Source organism: Siphateles boraxobius, unplaced genomic scaffold (genome assembly GCF_051911475.1).
Source record: "Siphateles boraxobius isolate OS27281-9 unplaced genomic scaffold, OSU_SipBor_1 31, whole genome shotgun sequence".
Taxonomy (NCBI): domain Eukaryota; kingdom Metazoa; phylum Chordata; class Actinopteri; order Cypriniformes; family Leuciscidae; genus Siphateles; species Siphateles boraxobius.
In genome coordinates, this window is record NW_027508931.1 from 3,330,001 (window position 1) to 3,348,248 (window position 18,248).

At 35.9% G+C, this 18,248-nt stretch overlaps 1 protein-coding gene across 2 annotated transcripts in view; it reads right to left on the reverse strand.

Annotated features, from left to right (window-relative positions):
- cpne2 (copine II) overlaps positions 1-17,481 on the reverse strand; it is a 28,640-nt gene extending 11,159 nt beyond the window's left edge. Inside the window, exons 1-14 of one of the 2 annotated variants that reach the window (XM_077193358.1) lie at positions 17,166-17,481; positions 11,344-11,546; positions 9,472-9,651; positions 9,230-9,304; positions 9,072-9,143; positions 8,896-8,979; positions 8,656-8,745; positions 7,659-7,757; positions 6,854-6,937; positions 6,366-6,425; positions 3,236-3,369; positions 3,074-3,128; positions 2,110-2,161; positions 1,886-2,019 (exon numbers count right to left, since the gene is read on the reverse strand). In XM_077193358.1, the coding sequence (XP_077049473.1) occupies positions 1,886-2,019; positions 2,110-2,161; positions 3,074-3,128; positions 3,236-3,369; positions 6,366-6,425; positions 6,854-6,937; positions 7,659-7,757; positions 8,656-8,745; positions 8,896-8,979; positions 9,072-9,143; positions 9,230-9,304; positions 9,472-9,651; positions 11,344-11,517 (1,293 nt within the window). In that variant the 5' untranslated portion in view covers positions 11,518-11,546; positions 17,166-17,481. Of the gene's footprint in view, positions 1-1,885; positions 2,020-2,109; positions 2,162-3,073; positions 3,129-3,235; positions 3,370-6,365; positions 6,426-6,853; positions 6,938-7,658; positions 7,758-8,655; positions 8,746-8,895; positions 8,980-9,071; positions 9,144-9,229; positions 9,305-9,471; positions 9,652-11,343; positions 11,547-13,541; positions 13,620-17,165 lie in introns of those variants that run through there. The other variant, XM_077193357.1, reaches the window with a different exon arrangement.
- Positions 17,482-18,248: the final 767 nt, after the last annotated feature.

Consider the following 18,248-nt stretch of genomic DNA (forward strand, 5'->3'; position numbering starts at 1 on the left):
GAATTTCCATATGACACTTAAAGATGGATCCACGGTTCAACTCCCTATACTGGAAACTCTAACAAAACTTTTTTTTCAATATAAAAAACTGTTCAAAAGTTTGGGGTTGGTAAGATTTTTTTATGCTTTTGAAAGAACTCTCTTATGCTCACCAATTTATTTATTTGATTGATAATACTGTTTAAACACTAATATTGGGAATTATTATTACAAAACAAAATTAATGTTTTCTATTTTAATGTATTTATTTTAATATATTTTAAAATGTTATTTATTCCTGTGATAGCAAAGCTGAATTTTCAATTCAGTCTTCAGTGTCACATGATCCTTCAGAAATCATTCTAATATGCTGTTTTGCTGCTCAAAAAAACATTTCTTCAATTTTCATCAATGTTAATAATACTGTAGTTCGGCTGCTTAATATTTTTGTGGATTTTTTTTCAGGATTCTTTGATAAATAGAAACTTCAATAGAACAGCACTTATTTGAAATATAAATCTTTTGTTCAATTATAAAAAACTTTACTGTCATTTTTTTACCAACGTTTTGAACGGTATAATAAAAGTGAATGGTGACTAGAGGTTTTATCAAGCTCCTGAAAGGACATAAAATGTACCATAAAAGTCGTTGCTCAAAATTGTTACTCAAATTTGGCATGTCAGTAACAAAATGTGAGATTTGAGTGTTGGGGTTTTGTTCTTCTTCTATGATGCATATTTTTGAACTTGACACTCACTGCCCCCTTTATTTCATTTTATGGGAAAAAAACAACCAGTACATTCAGCTTAACTTCGCCTTTTGTACTCCAAACCTAATAAAATCATACAATATTGCGATGACATGAGGGGGAGTAAATGATGACAGAAGTTTCATTATTGTATGTACTTCTTGAGTACAGTGAAGCAAAACAGTCAATTTAACAGTAAAATTGTCTGTGCTGCAGATAAAATGAGAGATTTTCAAAGTGTGAATTTTAAAATATTTCAAAGGAAAAAAAAATCAATCTACAGTTGATTAGGTTAGTAATTAAGTCAAAATTGCAAGCTTAGAATCAGCTAGAGTCAAGAGGCACTTGCAGAGCCACAGTTGAGACTGAAGCTAATTTTGCACACGCTGACAGGAAGTTTACAGAGTGAGCAAAACTTCACAAGTGGAAAGCTGTGGGAACACCCTGCCTAAAGAAACACAGACACATTGTGCTATCGCAGAAGAGTGTGAGCCCTAGTCTCCTCGCTCGTACCTCGCTCAAATGTTGCACATATCTAAGAAACCGAGGAGTTTCACAGTTTCCACTCAATGTCTGAGGGGGAACACAGAGTAGTACTGTTCTTCTGTAAGTGGAGAGATTTATGTAAAGTGGGTGTGGATCCACTGCAGTTTTTCCTCATATTCTTATGGGCAAAGTTGACAAAAGTAATGGGATGTAATGAGTCTAATGATGCTTTTAAATGGACAGTTGTTGTTCGGCACTACTCTGACACAGACACATCCATCTGTGACTTGAGGACAAGCCTTTTTGTTCATTTAATGAGTGGCCATTAACTGTTAAACTGCTAAACAGTGACAGCAGGCAAAATGCATTTAAAACATTTAGCAGATGCTCTCATCCAGAGGGATTTCCAAAGTGCTTTAGCTTCACATGTGAGACTGCCATGGCCAACAGATGGCAAGCGTTACAGACAGTTATCTGATAAATCCATCATTTATTTAATGTACAAGTTATCATAAAATCCAAAAAAAAGCTAAATGTACTTCCAAAACGGTAAAAATGAAGTCGATCCAAGCTGTGAATGGTTTCTAGCACAAGACTAGCTTAACCAACTAGACTTCCTTCCTACTTTCCCTGCAGAAAAACCATGCTCCTCCTGAACTTTTAGGTACTTACTGCGGCAGTGTCCTGCTGGAGGGCCTGGGTAGCGAAGCGGGCCACGTGGTTGATGATGGGGGAAAAGTTGGTGGGTCCATAGAAGCGGATGTGAGGCAGGGAGTTGGAATAAGCTTCAACGATCCCCTCCACACCTGCATGCATATAAAACACCATCATTTATGCTACTGTAACTACAGGCAGAACAAATAGTTATTTGAAAATACGATGTTTGTGAGCCTCACCTAAGCAGAAAGGGTTTGTGGGGTTAAAGTTGATTGCAAATTCATGGGATACCTGGAATACAAAGAGAAAAAGAACAATGATAAGAGTAGCTGGGAAAAAAACAACAACCAAAAATACATCTAAAACAGAGCTAATGTCATTTTAATATAAATTACGATATATACTACTATTCAAAAGTTTGTGGTCACTAAGTTTTTTTTAAAAAGAAGTCTCTAATGCTTACCCAGAATGCATTTATTTGATAAAAAAAAATACAGTAACGGTAAATATTAAAATTGTAACTTTCTATTTTAATGTATTTGTACCAACTACTTCAGTCTTTAATGTTTTATGAACCTTTAGAAATCATTCTAAGATGCTGATTTGATGCTCAAAAAATGTTTTTTACTATTATATAATTAGTTTCTTATTAAAACTATTGTATGTAAATTCAGCTTATTACAGAAATGAAGATTTCTATTGATCATGACAGCAGCTATTCATCAAATGATGATCAAATGATGGAGATGAATGTTATTACTGGGAATATACAATAAGTGCCAAAGATAAGTGCACTTTTGGCATCATTTGCATACTTCCTTTCAGCGAATTGGGTGCTAATACAAACCCAACGTGTGCAAATAAACGGCGCTATCGGCGGGTGCAATTTATTCCTTGTGAAATGCCCCCCCTCAGACTTCCTTGTATTCACTTCAGCGCCATGGCAACGCAGATGGGATGACAGTTGTATAATCACTGGGATATGTGAGTATTATTCATTTTCTTTATCTACCTCTTCTCTGTCTTGCACTTCACATTCTTGTTTCCATTTCACATTTCCGAAGCATTAGCAGGCTTTCACATTCAATTCCATTTGATTATTTAAAAGGACAACTACTATGAGATGCACAAAAATTAATAAACATGCAAAAGTAAATTTACATTGACAAAAATGCACGCACATTTACAGACAATCTTTCTTACCTTCCAGTCGGGTGGGAGTTGAGCCCCGAATCCAAGTGCAGGAAACATTTTGTCCCTGTGGACATGAAGTGTGAAGGAGAAGTGTGATTTTACCAGACACTGCTTTTGTGGCCATAAGTAGACCTTTAAATTGTGTTTTTTATTAAAAGCACTGTTACATACGTGTCATAGTCTTGGATGATCTGTCCTACAGCCCAGATGGCAGACAGATATTCGTTGCTGCCCATTGGGTTGATATAATGCAGAGATGACGGCTCCCTGGGGTTTCCATTGGACGCTGTGAAGTCAATGCCAACCTGGAGAAACACACATCCACAATGTAATATGGTAATGTGTGCCAATTGGGCTGGTCTATAAAAAAGACAAGCAGCTGTTAGTACAATGCATTTCATAAGCTTTTCCCTCAGTTAGTGGGGCATCAAAGCTCTTAGCTAAAGGCGATGTTGTTATCACCCAGGGAGGTTGAACCGTCAGATCTGCTCAAGCTGAGATCTGATAGCTCTGTCCTATTGCAGTCATGAACCAGGAGACATGTTCTCTGACTACATGCTTACAAGAAACATTTACCAGTGCAGAGAGACCAGTGTCTAACCTTCACACTTGCTAGAGCACACCTAACCACTGGATGATCACTCCCCCCGGGGCTGAAAACAGATTAATGAAGGAACGGAAAGGGAAGAGAGTGGAAATGATAGGGCGAAGGGAATGGGAGGTGACAGAATGAGGGTGCCCTTTCTTGTAGTCATCCTCACATTGCCTGTCATGGCCTCCGGGTGACAGAGCTGTGAAGTTTAGCACATGAGTATAAACCAAAGTGATGTCTACTATATTTTCTCTGGTGTGACTGTTACAACTGTTAACTTCACATTTTCCATTGTCTTTGTGAGATCACCTTTCTTGCAATAGATAAATATGGAATATGCTATACGCCCTTCAAAGTATATAAATTCTCTCATCATTAACTCACCCTCATTTCAAATGATATTTTTTTAAACTTTTTTACTTCTTTACTTTTTTTGTGGAACACAAATGGAGATATTTAGCTTAATCAAATGTGAAAAATACAACACTGTAAAGTCTTCACCGTATGAATTAAATATACATTGATTATTATTGATTATAGTTACTAAACTTATTCAGTGAAGAGCAGTGAATGATTATCTCGATTTCTTTAGTTGTTAGATTAACGCTAAATGACAGAGAGCAGCAGGTTTATTAGGCTGCTGTCACTTTAAGACCAAATGCACGCATATAATATACTGACAAGCATTCGATTACTTTTCCAACTGTTTATGTCCACTTAAGACATAACTGAATGCGTTTAAGTGAAAACTCCCCAAAACGGACATTCAGACATATTTTTTGTGTGTATTTTTCCGTCACACGCCAGAAGCCCAAAGTAGCCTATTCTGGTCCATGCGCACACAGAAAGCCACTTACGCTTTTTAACTCCTTTTTAGAATCGAGCAAGTCCGGCATGAGACTGATTACAACAGTCACATTACATGATTTGGCTGATTTGGATGTTACGTAGGAAAGGCGAAAGCCCACCACTTTGAATGCGGCATTGTGTTTTCATAATCGTTGGAAACCAAGATCAAAAATGAAACTAAAATTCTATTAATCACAGTCATAGACATTATATCATCTTTGAGAGCAAGGGGGCCTCCTGGTGGTTCGGGGGCCCTACGCAACTTGAGTACTTGCGTATAGGGAGGACCGGCCCTGCCTCCACCATCGCAACATATATTACAGAATTTTCATTTTTGGGTGAACTTTTTGTTTAAAAAGAAGCACAGTTTAAAACTAGTTATAGCCAAGTGACCACAACTAACAAACACAAATGTTTGATTTCTACTTCAAAATGAATCAAAATAACCTGCAGGCCTTCCCCAATTCTCCTCTCAAGAATTGTGTAAATTTCTGGTCTACGGTAGGTAAAATCCTAAAAGCCTCAATATAAAGAGAAAACACCGCTTCTGAATGCTGAATTCAGGAGTCTGTTTGCCCAATCCTGAACCCTGATCTCGACTGCCTTTATAAAGATGCTTTGAGGAGCACTTGGTAAACAGATGCACTGAAGCTGCACAAGAACTGAGAACTGAGATCACAGCTGCAGCTCTGAAGAAAAGCACTGGAAAAATTAGAGACAGATAACGTTTGAATGTCTTCACAAATACTGTCTATATTTAAAGCTTAAAGAGACAGTTCATCAAAAAAATGTACTTGATGTTACTTAATCTAAGTAGTGATGTGATTCATGAACAAATCCTTCTTTTGAGCCTCTTTTTTAGGAATCTTTTTTTTCACTGAATCAGTGTTTCAGTTCACAAATGATTCTGAATGATTCATTCATGAATCAAACTGATCCGTTCTCAACTCAATAACTAACCGCTCAATTGAGGGTTGAGTGAGCTAATATCTTGTGGTTACAGATATTGACCAGTATTATGATGCTTTGACTTCCTTTTTGAAGCTTGAAATGTATGTAAAATTGTATTCAAAATTTTTACATTAAAAAGAAAATCATACAGGTTTAGTATAATGTAAAAGTGAATAAAATGTTGACAATATTTTCTTGTTTGGATGAACTAATCCTTAAAAAGCTAGATAAATATTTTTAAATAATAATAATCTATACAGAAACTGCCCTACTGGTGAAATCTGCATGGTAAGGCCTCATCATAATCTGTAGGGCAACAAACAACCGTGCATCACGCAAACAAAATATCCAAATCACTTTCCTTTGTTCAGAGGCTCACACGGTTTCTCTCTCATTCTCTCCCTCTCTCTTTTTTGTTTTTTTTAACATCTCCTCTGTCTTTAGTTTCAAATGAGAGACATGAACCTCTACACTGCAGCACACTGTAACTATAGCAACCTGTGAATTTCACTCACTTTCTGTATTATTTTTTACCAATCACACTGGTGAAGGCAATTGAGTCACATAAAGGAACCATATATAGAGCCTGCTCAACTGGACAGTGTACGTAAAGAAAACAGGCTTTTAGTCTGATTCAACAAATTTGACTTTAACTATCATTTGCTCAAAATTCAGTGATGTAAACCATCAAATGGATCCACCATACAAATCTGACTCTTCACAACTTCTTTATTGCATTCTGCCATTGTGCTTTTCAGCTGAATTTTTTGTCAGTGACAGAATATATTTTCGAAATCATCTGAATACAAATGAGGTTATTGCATTCTGCATGCATGAACCCCCCTCCCCTCAAATCTGTGACAAAGAAAAAATAAAATGTAATTCCAGAGGTGACGTTTTCATACTCACAGTAAACATGAGCTGACAGCCACCCAAGATGTAGTCCAGGAACGAGTAGTTTCTCGTAATCTAAAAAAGGAACAAAACATCTTATATTCACATAAATATAGCACGTAACCACCCTTTGACATTGCCTTAAGCTAAAGGTTGTAAAATGGTTAAGTTCAAATAGAGATTTAGTGAGAACCACTGAGTCATATTCTGCTTTAATGCCTGAATCCATCAGTAGAGGTGATTAAACAGTGACGGTGCAGGAGTGACAGGTGTTTTGTGCTGATATTAATACATGTTATTTAAAGGGGATTTAGCACTAATAAGCTAATCTGCCCATACAGCGAAGCCACAATTAAAGGCCTTTTATTTGTAATATAAATGTAATTAAATAAGCCAGAACAAGGAAGGTGCTTTAATGTGCAAGCAGAATGTATTTAATACCGCTTTTTTGTTGCCAGTGCATAGCAAATGTGTGAAATTGCTTTCCCTTTTTATTTACTTACCTTACATGACTTCACAATTATGATCCCAGAGTTTTTGTAGCTCTTTTTCTTCTGTTTTTTGGGATTAATGCATTCAAACTCAACCTGTAAACAGAGAGCAGTGTTACAGTCCACTTTTAAATCATTTCTAATTTTTATATATAATATAAATGAATGTTATTTGTCTATGTTATGTAAGGTCTCCCTTAAGCAAATTTGAGACATCAAATTTAGATATTGCTGTATACATGCCACCATACAGCAACATTGTCTATTCTGAAAAGATAATACAAGTATCAGCATCATCTGTGAATTCTAGTGTGAGCATTTGAGTGAAATGTGAACACTGAGAGGTAATAACCACTCGATTCCTTTACAACATGGCACAAAATTCATCATATCTCTAAGCTAAGGCTGTGCAACAGAATGTCAGCACCTGAAACCAGTGAAAGGATGTTAATTAGTACACATACTCATTCTCCAGGACATTTACGCATGTTCTGCCTAAGTGTGACTGGCAACAAACAATGCTTGTTCTGGTAAACAAGGCAGCGGTAAAATAAGAGCGATTTGCATCTCAAAAGAGCCAGTTATACACTCTTCTGTTTCTCCCTCCCACCTCTTCTCTCCTTCTCTCTCTGTCTCTCCCTCTCTCACTCACTAATTCTCAGCTTCATTATGCCAGATAATGAGGCATGGCTAGTACTCACATAGTATTCTGGCGCAAGAGTGGCAGGCATTAATGTGAGCCAAGCTTTACTTCACGCATTTAGTTCCTACATTCTGGAAATTAAAATTCTCTTGTGTTAATTGAAGGCAAGCCCACCTCCACTGCATTCTGTGCTTCGCTCATCTTGTTAGCGGTGGTCTGAAACTCGCCGATGAAGTCATGGCCTCCGTCGTTGTCGTAATCGTAGCACAGCACCTGTGACATCACACAATTATTGCGAGTTGTGACACGTATGAATGTGAAAGGGAAGGGAGGCTATTAAACTCTTTTGTAGAATTAATTCTTGGTCATCAGGGTGAGATAAGACATGGATTTTTTTTATAAACCAAGCAAAAATCTTGACAGCAAGCAATCATCATGCTTTTTTGTTGTATGAAAAAGAGCAGCTTTGACATTTTGTTACAGCAGAAAAATAAGAATTTTGAGGGTAACCAATTATCTTCTACAGCTGCGATTTGATTGGATATAATAAATTTGGACATGTAAAGTACTATTCTAAAGTTTTTGATAGTCTCTTTTGCTCATCAAGGCTGCATTTATTTGATCCAAGTTAGAGTAAAATTGTGAATTATTTTTGAAATTTATTTGAACTGTTTTATATTTAATATATTTAAAAATGTAATTTCTTCCTCTGATGGAAAAGCTGAATTTTAGCAGACGTTACTCCAGTTTTCAGTGTCACATGATCCTTCGGAAATCATTCTAATATGTTGATTTGTTGAAACAATTCTTGTTATTATCAATATTGATAACAGTTGTGCTGCTTAATATTTTTTTAGTATTATATTATATCAAATTTGTAGCATTATAAATGTCTTTACTGTCACCTTTTTTGATCAATTTAATGCATTCCTACTAAATAGAAATATGTGATTTCTGACAAAGAAAAACAGATTTTTTCCACCTATAATAATCTAAGTTGTAAAGCTATACACATAATGTTTTGGAAGTTGCATTTAAAATCCAAGTAAAGAGGACACATGATGTTTTTATTTTTATATAAATTGACCAAGACTAAGTTCCACTTGGACTCTTCAAACACAGACTATAAGACTAGATAGCATAATATGTACTTAATATATAAACCACACACCTTGATGTTTCTGTCCACATCTCCATTACAAAGTGAGATTAGAGGCACTGTGAAAGGCTTCCATACAGGATCCAAAGTGTTCTTAATGACCTGAAGTCACACATACAAATGGCTATTATTATTTTTTCCTGGCCTTTAATAACACAGGCTGAACCACAAGCTTAACATCTGCTAAAACTGTAGAACAAAATTGTATATACATGAGAGTATCAGCAACATAGAGTCTATTTAGCATCTTACCTCTGTTCTGTGAACCATCATCCATTTTCCATCATCCCCTTGTTTGTGAAATTCTAAATAGGGGTCTGATTTACCGAAGAAGTCCTGAAAAACAGCCACAAACAAAAACATCATCATTTTCTATCGCTGAGTGCTTTTTAAAGTGCTTGAATGGTTATCACAACCTCTTAACTCACCTTTTTATCTAGCTTCCTCCCACACATGGTTAGGGTGATTATTCTGTTGTCTGATAACTCCTGGGCTGTTATCTAGACAAAACGGAGCATATCATGATGCTCTAGTACGAACTCTGTTAATGCATATGTCTGTTATGGTGTGTTATGTGGTGTCTTACTGTGATGGCCCCCTTCCCTGCTGGCTTGCCATTAGCCAGAATCAGTGGTCGATGTAGCTTCTTATTCGACACAATCTAAAACAGAACAGATGGCCCGATAAATGCACAAGTAGAGGCGATACAGAGAGCTAATTTATCATAACTAAGATCATAAAAGCTTAAGATTATCCAATTATAGTGATGTGAAACAGCATACAGCAGATTGATCTGGAAGCCGATAAAATATGTTAGTGTTACCGTACCACTCCCAACGTGCAGGTGAACTCGCCCAGAAAGTCGTGTTCGTAAAGCTGGCTGCTGCACTTGTCCTCATCAAACATGGCAAACTTGAGTTTCTGGACCTCCTCAAAGTGGTAATCCACTTGGAATTTCACACCAAATACTGGATTCAGGTTGTTCACGGCCGTCTCCGTTCGGGCCAGCTGAAATGACATACAAATACAGGTGATTATCGGAATTTACACCAACTTAATACAACACATTAGGCTATGTGTCTTTCAGTGGTGTAATACAAATATGTGGATCTCCGCTAATAAGTCATCCTGACATCCAAATGAACAGTTCTTATTTTTTGACATTCTTATTTTTTACAAAGTGCTGCAGTGTTTTTTTTTTATAAATGACTTATCCATGCACATCATTATTTTATTTTTTTTCATGTGCACTTGTAATCTTTAATCAAAAAGTCAACACCCTCTCCCCCTCGAATCTTCCCAAATCATAACTGAACAGACTGCAAACTGGAATTCAGGTCTGCCTCCATTTAGTTAGCAACGCCCAACTCCGATCCAATCAATTCCAGAGGAAGAAATCCAGTCATCCACTCTACATTTCGTTTCACTCGGATATACATCACAATAGGGAAGAATAGGCTATCTCAACCTTTGCTTCATGCCGACTTTAACTGAAAAGAGATTGAAATGCTAAAAGTTAATTATAGCTCAATATATCAGGTTGGCCAATTAATTTATCAATATTCTCAAGTCACATCTCACACCATAATCAAATCAAACACTGTTTTTGCACAAAAAGTATGATGATTTTTTTGGGATTGTAACATTATTTTCATGGCAATTATAAAGCAAAAAGTTCTAAAAATTTCTTTTGTTTTTTGTAAATTGTTTTTGTAATCATTTGTAATGTTTATTTGTCATTCATTTTTTAATATGTAATTCCCATTACCGACCCTAAATATATTCTCATTACTGTAGTAGAGTAATAAAATATTAGTGTAATACAAATATTAACTTCAAGGCAGCATAAATTAAAGACAGCACAACAGTATATATTTATATACAAAAATATATTGTCATAAACACTTTAGATTATGGTCCAATTCTCACTATTAACTATGACTTTTGCCTCAAATGGCTAGGATTAAGAGATGTAGAATATGGTCATGCAGAATAAGGCATTAACGTGTGCTTTATAATGACTAATAAACAACCAATATCCTAGTAATATGCATGCTACTAAGCAATTAGTCAATAGTGAGAACTTAAGTGTTACCAAATATATTATTAAATACTACAGTAATAAGAATTAAATTATTTTGCATTATGGGCGATCACTACTATACTGGTGTAAAGATCATGAGAACATGACAGAGAGCTTGGCCAGCGCTTGTTTATTATTTATCTGTATGGAAACTTTCATTTATTATTAGCGTTCTAAATTCCTGAACACATCATGTTCTAAAATGCATTTAACCATGCATTTTTATACAACAAACACATTCCTTTGCTTGTCCGCGGTGTTTCCATGGCTACAGTGTACCGTGGAAGAGTGATTTCATGAACTGGCTCGTCCTACCGACCGGCAGCACTGGCCTGCGATGACCGGGCCGCTGAGGGCATGGTCCCGTAGAGACTGTACAGGACGCGTGTGCTCACTGCAACCTATTTTCCTCTTTGGTTCATGTTTTTTTATATTATATTTTGCTTCCTACATGCCAGCTATTTCAGCTTTTATGCTTCTCAGCTTCTATACTTCCATCTTCTTTTCCATCATATTCGCATGTCAATCTTCTCTCTTCATTCTATCTCTAACTACACCAGATTTTATTAAAGGTTAACCAAAAGGTGAGGTGGAAAATTAATTTCATCACTCCTTACCTCCACCCAGTTGCCATCCACATCATGGAAAAGAACACAGAAAGGGTCAGACTTGGATGCCACGTCACGGTCCAGCAGGTTGGAGCCGCAGACGGAGAGCTCTACCTTTGTGATGCAGTGCTGGTTCCCAATGGCAGGACCCGCGTCGGGGCCCGAGGCCAGAGTATGGGCCATGGAGATGGGAGTACCTCCTCTCCCACACCCTGGGGGCAACAAAACACTATTTCAATTCTTACTATAACTTCTTACATACTCATTTGCAAAGTATTATTCAAGAAAATACTAGAAAACAAGAAAATACTACGACATAAAACTGATAGGAAATATGAAGTATTAGAATATTACTTTAATTAAATAATATTAATTAAATTAAATAATATTAAGTTACTGTACTACGTCTAGGACATTCAAATAAGCAAATTTGACACTAAGCATGTTTTTTATTAACAGGTCAGGTCTTCCGGACAGGTTAAACAATTTTTCAAATCAAAGTTTTTCTCATTATGTTATGTTATGTTATGTTATTTTATGTTATGTTAAGCATTATGTTATGCTGATATAACAAGCATTTTGACCAGTGGTCTCAGACTTTTGAAATTCACTATATGTCTAATTCTCTTTAAAAAGTAATACTGCCTACTGTATCAAATTTGAAATGCAAATTTCTAAGGCCTCTAAATAGCCAACTTAATCAAAACGTTTCTAAATAACCAGTTGTGCAGAATCTACTAGATGCCTTCTTTAGCAAGTAAAATTACTTTTATTATTATTCTAAAAACTTGATTTACTTGATTATCCATACATCATTTTAAGAAAAAAATCATGTTAAAATGAGAGTAACTAATATGATACCTCATGCTTTTGAGGAACATTTATATTAATCAACATTGTATTGCATTGCATTTTATGTTTTGCCCCCCACAATAAAAAAAAACTACAGAGCTTTGATCATAAAACTAAGCATTCAAATATATTCTTACTAATTGGGAGATATGGAGTGACAACTGATATTTATATGCATTTTAAGTCAGTTTTCTACTATAATGTTATAAAGATATCATTGATTTACATTATAAGCTATCAGAACTCTTTTGCCATATGAATATTATCAACTGCAGCAAATTGCATATTTTGCTCAATTTTGGGCCTCATCAGAATAAAAATTAGGTGGTTTTTTTTTTCATTTCAAGTATGAGCTTCAAGATTCTCCTACTATAAGCCATAAAAACCTGATGTATCAAATAAAATACTCAACAAAGAAACAAAATATATTTTTTAGATTTGAGTTTTTTCTTTTAACTATTATTCCATATGTTAGGCTTTACAGGGTAAAAAGAGAAAAGAAAAGTAAAACGGTAAAATGGCAAATTATATGATTAGGATACTAGAACCTTGTAAATAAATGAATTACACAGCATTGTTTACCCTTTTCTGACAGAAATGACTTGCCCACACGTCTGAGACAGGGATGCCTAAGTTCATTGTCCCCTGACAAAAACTCCTCAAATAAACACTAAACATGAAAACATTCTATGATTTCCACATGCATCAATTCACACAGACACTCGCGCACACAGAACACAAGCCTCACACCAGGACATGAGGAATACAGCGAGGGCTCTTGTTGCTTAGATACTGATGTACCACTGTCTCTTTCTAAGTTAATGTCACAAACCACATTTAGGCTGTGACCACCATAGACAAAGCATGAGTGAAAATGACTTCACAATCATGTTACAATACATCACCTGTAGCACTACAATGTATTATGTTAACAAGAGGTACTATCCAAGTTAGTAAAGCGCATAATTTCCAGTGGCACACATTTGGGGAAAAAAGTATTTTTAAAAAATGTAAACTTTCTTCAAAAAAGCAAAACTCTTGGTTACAGTGAGGCACTGTACAATGGAAGTAAATGGGGCTAATCCATAAACATTAACATACTCACAGTTTCAGACATGTAGACACAAGACAACCAATACCTGTATTAATATGATTTTAGAACGAAAAAAAATATATTGACCCTCCAAAACTGTCCAATTCACATCCATTGTAAGTACCTCACCATACCGGCTTCAAAGTTGGCTTTTTTTCTAAAGAAAATTAGGGGGGAAATCCATTGTGGACAAACATCTTACACTAAATTATAAACAGTGGAACGATTTCTTGATAACCTGGGAAATAAGAAGAAAACTCACCTAAGTTTCCATCCCAAACCGGCATCTTTGAGTTTGTAATGGCTGTTCAGATTCTAAATGTACTCTGTATTCAAACAACCATTATATAGTGCAGCGGTGTAGCGGTGGTAACCATTCCCAGAATAATGACACGTTCCACATAACCATGATGTCATGGAAAAAGATACAGTCTCAACTAAATCTCATTCAAGAAAGTGCACAACCGGATGAGACATGTGGAGTACGTGCAACGTCAGAAACACTCCACAAATGATTAACCCTCCTCTTAACCTTGCTTCCTAATGTAATCGCTATTGTCAGGACCAATGTCCATAAAATCATTCAGTGTCTTATCCTGACATAAACCCGCCGTTTGAGGTCAAAATGGCAACACATTTCCAAGATGACTTAACCTCTAAGTGATCATCAACTCAACCCTTCATCACTTATCTCCAAGGTGCAGTGCCAGATAATACACAGCTCGACATTAACGAGTGGAAAACAAGTGTAGGGCTGTAATCAAATATGGAGCATGCTGTTATGATTTTATTAACCATTATTATAGTGATTATATTGCTCATGGTGAAGTCATAATAAATAATGCGGACTGTAGAAATAAAATAAATATCGCATATTTCATTGTTGGAACATGAAAAACATCAGACTGCACTGCTAATAGCATCTATGAGATATCCGGCCAGTTTATTAGATATACCATGCAAGAACAGGGCTGAGACCCCCATTTGCCGTCAGAACTGCCTTAATTCTTAATGGCATGGATTCAACAAAGTACTGGAAACATTCCTTAGAGATTTTAGTCCATATTGACATGATAGCATCACGCAGTTGCTGCAGATTTGTCCACCACATGCCAAAGGTGCTCTATTGAATTGAGATCTGGTGACTGTGGAAGCCATTTTAGTATAGTCAACTCATTGTCATGTTCAAGAAACCAGTTTGACATGATCTGAGCATTGTGACATTATCCTGCTGGAAGTAGCCATCAGAAGATTGTACACTGTGTTCATAAAGGGATGACATGGTCAGAAACAATACTCAAGTAGACTGTGGACTGTAGATTGGTACTAAGGGACCCAAAGTGAGCCAAGAAAATATCCTTCTCACCATTACACCACCAGAAGCCTGAACCGTTGATACAAGGCAGGATGGATTCATGCTTTCATGTTCCTTACACCAAATTCTGACCCTGCCATCTGAATGTTGCAGCAGAAATTGAAACTCATAAGACCAGGCAATGTTTTTTCCAAACTTCTATTGTCCAATTTGGGTGAACGCATGTGAATTGTAGCCTTAGTTTCCTGTTCTTATCTGACAGGATTGTGTTTTTCTGCTGCTGTAGCTCATCTGCTTCAAGTTTCGATGTATTGTGAGTTCAGAAATGCTCTTCTGCAGACCACGGTTGTAATGAGTGTTTATTTGAGTTTATTTGTTTCCTTTCAGCTCTAACTAGTCTGGCAATTCTCCTCTGACCTCTGAATCAACAAGGCATTTTCGCCCACAGAACTTTTCTCTTTTTCGACCCATTCTCTGCAAACCCTAGAGAAGGTGGTGTGTGAAAATCCCAGTAGATCTGCAGTTTATGATTTACTCAGACCAGCCCGTCTGGCATTTACAGCCATGCCACGTTCAAAGCCCCTCAAAAATCACTTTTCTTCCCTATTCTGATGCTCAGCTTGAATTTCAGCAGATCGTCTTGACCTTGTCAACATGCATTGAGATGCTGCCATGTGATTGGCTGAAAGATATTTATATGCATATTTGTACCCAATAAAGTGGCCGATAAGTATATATATTGTATTATACTATGATGCTGTTATGTTATGTTTTATGTTATGTTATGTTATACTACAGAGGAAAAAAATGACATAAGATATTTCAACTCCTGTCTTGGCCGTGTAAGTAAGTTTGATATAAATGTGAAATAATAACTGAAAGAGATTTGACATAATTATACACTGTTTACTTGTGAACATTTAGTTCATCATCACAGGTTTGTTTTGACAAACTTTTTTGTGTGGAATAATTCATGTAAATGCTTTACCAAAAATATGAGCGTCACTTCTGCTTTGCCCCATAGACTTCCTTGGTAAGTGAATTAGAGTAGAAACAATTTTAGTTTGTTTTTGTGAAGTGAGGTGGTAATCGCAAGAAATTAAATGTATATATACATTCTCTCAAAGGAAGAAGACAAGTAACCCATAGACACCACCTTTATTTGTAGTGTGTATGTCATTTATTTTGCAACACTCCAAAATAACAATGATTTAACCTGACTTCCTGTATTTGTGTGTCAAACCTCCAGACATGGAACATAGTAAATATAACAGTGTCGTAAATCACACATCGAGGCTTTCCATTCAATGGACTTTTACAATTACATCATAAACACATCATTTCCCTGTAATACTGTCATGCATTATCTTCAAGGTTCATAGGATTAAAATGTGCAAACTAGCAGCACAGAGGAAGATCTAAAGTATCTGATGTCAATTCACACTTCAATTTGCTCTTTAATGTCAAAGTAAATATTCTCTTATGAATATTAATTGTAAGTTTGCTTTTTGTGATTAATTTGTTTACTAAAAACGGATTCAAAAATTATTTTTAAAAAATGTCAATATTATTCAAGCATCTATGTGACTGTGTTGCAGTTTAAGCATCACCCTTTTGCTCAACTGTCAAACCAAATATTCACTTAAAGATTTCAAAGTGCAACATCCTGTTTACTCTATGATAAGGTGTTGAGCCATGCAGTTGAGGGGGGAAAAAAGGTTTATAATGGCTGACTGAGAACAATATGAATGGAGGTTGTGGCAGTCTACTCTACATGCAGTTAAAAATTCTCCAACTGAAAAAAACAAAAACAAAACTTGGGTCAATGAAACAGCAACTGAATCAATGAAGTGCTGCTCTTTTTGTTGTTGGCTGGATCTATTAAGTTATTCTAAATTACAATAAAAATGCAATCCATTCAAAGAGAACTTGCCTCTTCTATGAGAACTTGCCTCTTCTATGAGAACTTGCCTCTTCTATGAGAACTTGCCTCTTCTATGCACCTCTTCTATGATGAGCATCTCATTGAAAGGCTTGAAAAACAATTGCGAGCATAAATAGACTAATTGTTTTATTGCTAGTTCTTCACAACAAACACCCAAGCAATTTTGTTTTAAAATACTATTAGCATTTTATAAATACAAGTATTAAAGGTGCAAGGCAAGTGTAGTACTTTATACAGGCACGAGATGGTTACACAACCATTTTTAGATTCATTAAATCTATAGTTTGTAGAAAAATGCACAAATGTTTCCAAAACATGTATGAAATCAACAGGATTAGAGGGAATGAAGCTACTGGGCGACTTTTGGTATTGGGAATTGCCTTTTTATCTGAATCCACCCTTCAAAGATAATGTTCTCTTTGGTTGTTCTGATGCTTTTGTAATGGCATAATTATTATTCGAAATTTTAGCTTGTCAGTTTGTTGTTTTCTTAATCGTCCACATCGGAACTGTTTATGCGTATAGGCTACTACTTCCTTTCACACGTTAAAATGTAACAAACTTGCGTGTTTGCGAATCGAAATGATTACTTCATGAAGTCACTGTATAACTCAATAATAACTCACCTCTCGAAGCTCTCGCGCAATACGCAACCTATTTTTCTTCAGCGGCTTCTGTCGTTATTTCTACTGTTGGTGGCAGCAACTCTGCGTGTCAAAAGGATTGTGGGTTGATTGAATTATCCAGCCAAAAAAAAAAAAGATCCCAGTGCATATATCAGAAGGTAAACGGCGTTAAAGAAGAAGAAAGCGCTTCGCCCAGTTAAAGCGCCTGCAGACTCCAGAGTCGCGCGCTCAATGAACCAACAGTTAGTTTTCACAGCTCTGAACTCCGCCCGTGTTCTCATCTGTCATTACCATGAGCTTGTCTCTTCTGAGCTATGCCACCATCGAGAAAAAAAAGATGAAAAGGAGTAGAAAAGAAAGTAACACATTTGTGTTTTACATGTGTGCCTGTCGTATCTTGATGTATTTTGCTAAAGAGCACGGACACGCGCTCGCATTGTTTTTTAACAACTTGTGAGAAAACTTATATTTTATAGAAAATCAAACAATTCTTTCGACTCAATTTCATAAGTTTAACTCTGTCAATAATGTTTTAAATAATTAAATATATATATATATATATATATATATATATATATATATATATAGTATATATATAAAAGGCGCTGCCAGAGAACATGAAGATCTTTAACATTGACTCTTTGAACTTATTTACTCGTCATTGACATCATCATCGTTGACAGCTATAAAACCTAGAAGCCAGGACGCAAAATGTTTTTTTCTTGATTTTGTTGTACATCACGTCATGCCATCATAGTGACTGGCATATATGATTTAATCCAGGTGAACTGTATTTCATGAAAAGAGACTTGCGGTCCCCATCTTTATCATATTTAGTGTTGCTTTACTGCCATCTAGCAGTAAAACTGCAGTATGCAAAAAAAGTTTGACCAGGGCCCAATTTTTGAAAAGGGTAGACCCTAGTTTTTTTTTTGGTATGATTTAGGAGTTTATACTATTTTATAGCACTTACTATTCCGTTCTGTATTTATTTTATTATTTTCAAGGATGATTTAGTTGTTTTATTGTACAAATTTAATTGATATATTGTCCTAACCATGGGTGTAATTAATTAGTAAGTAA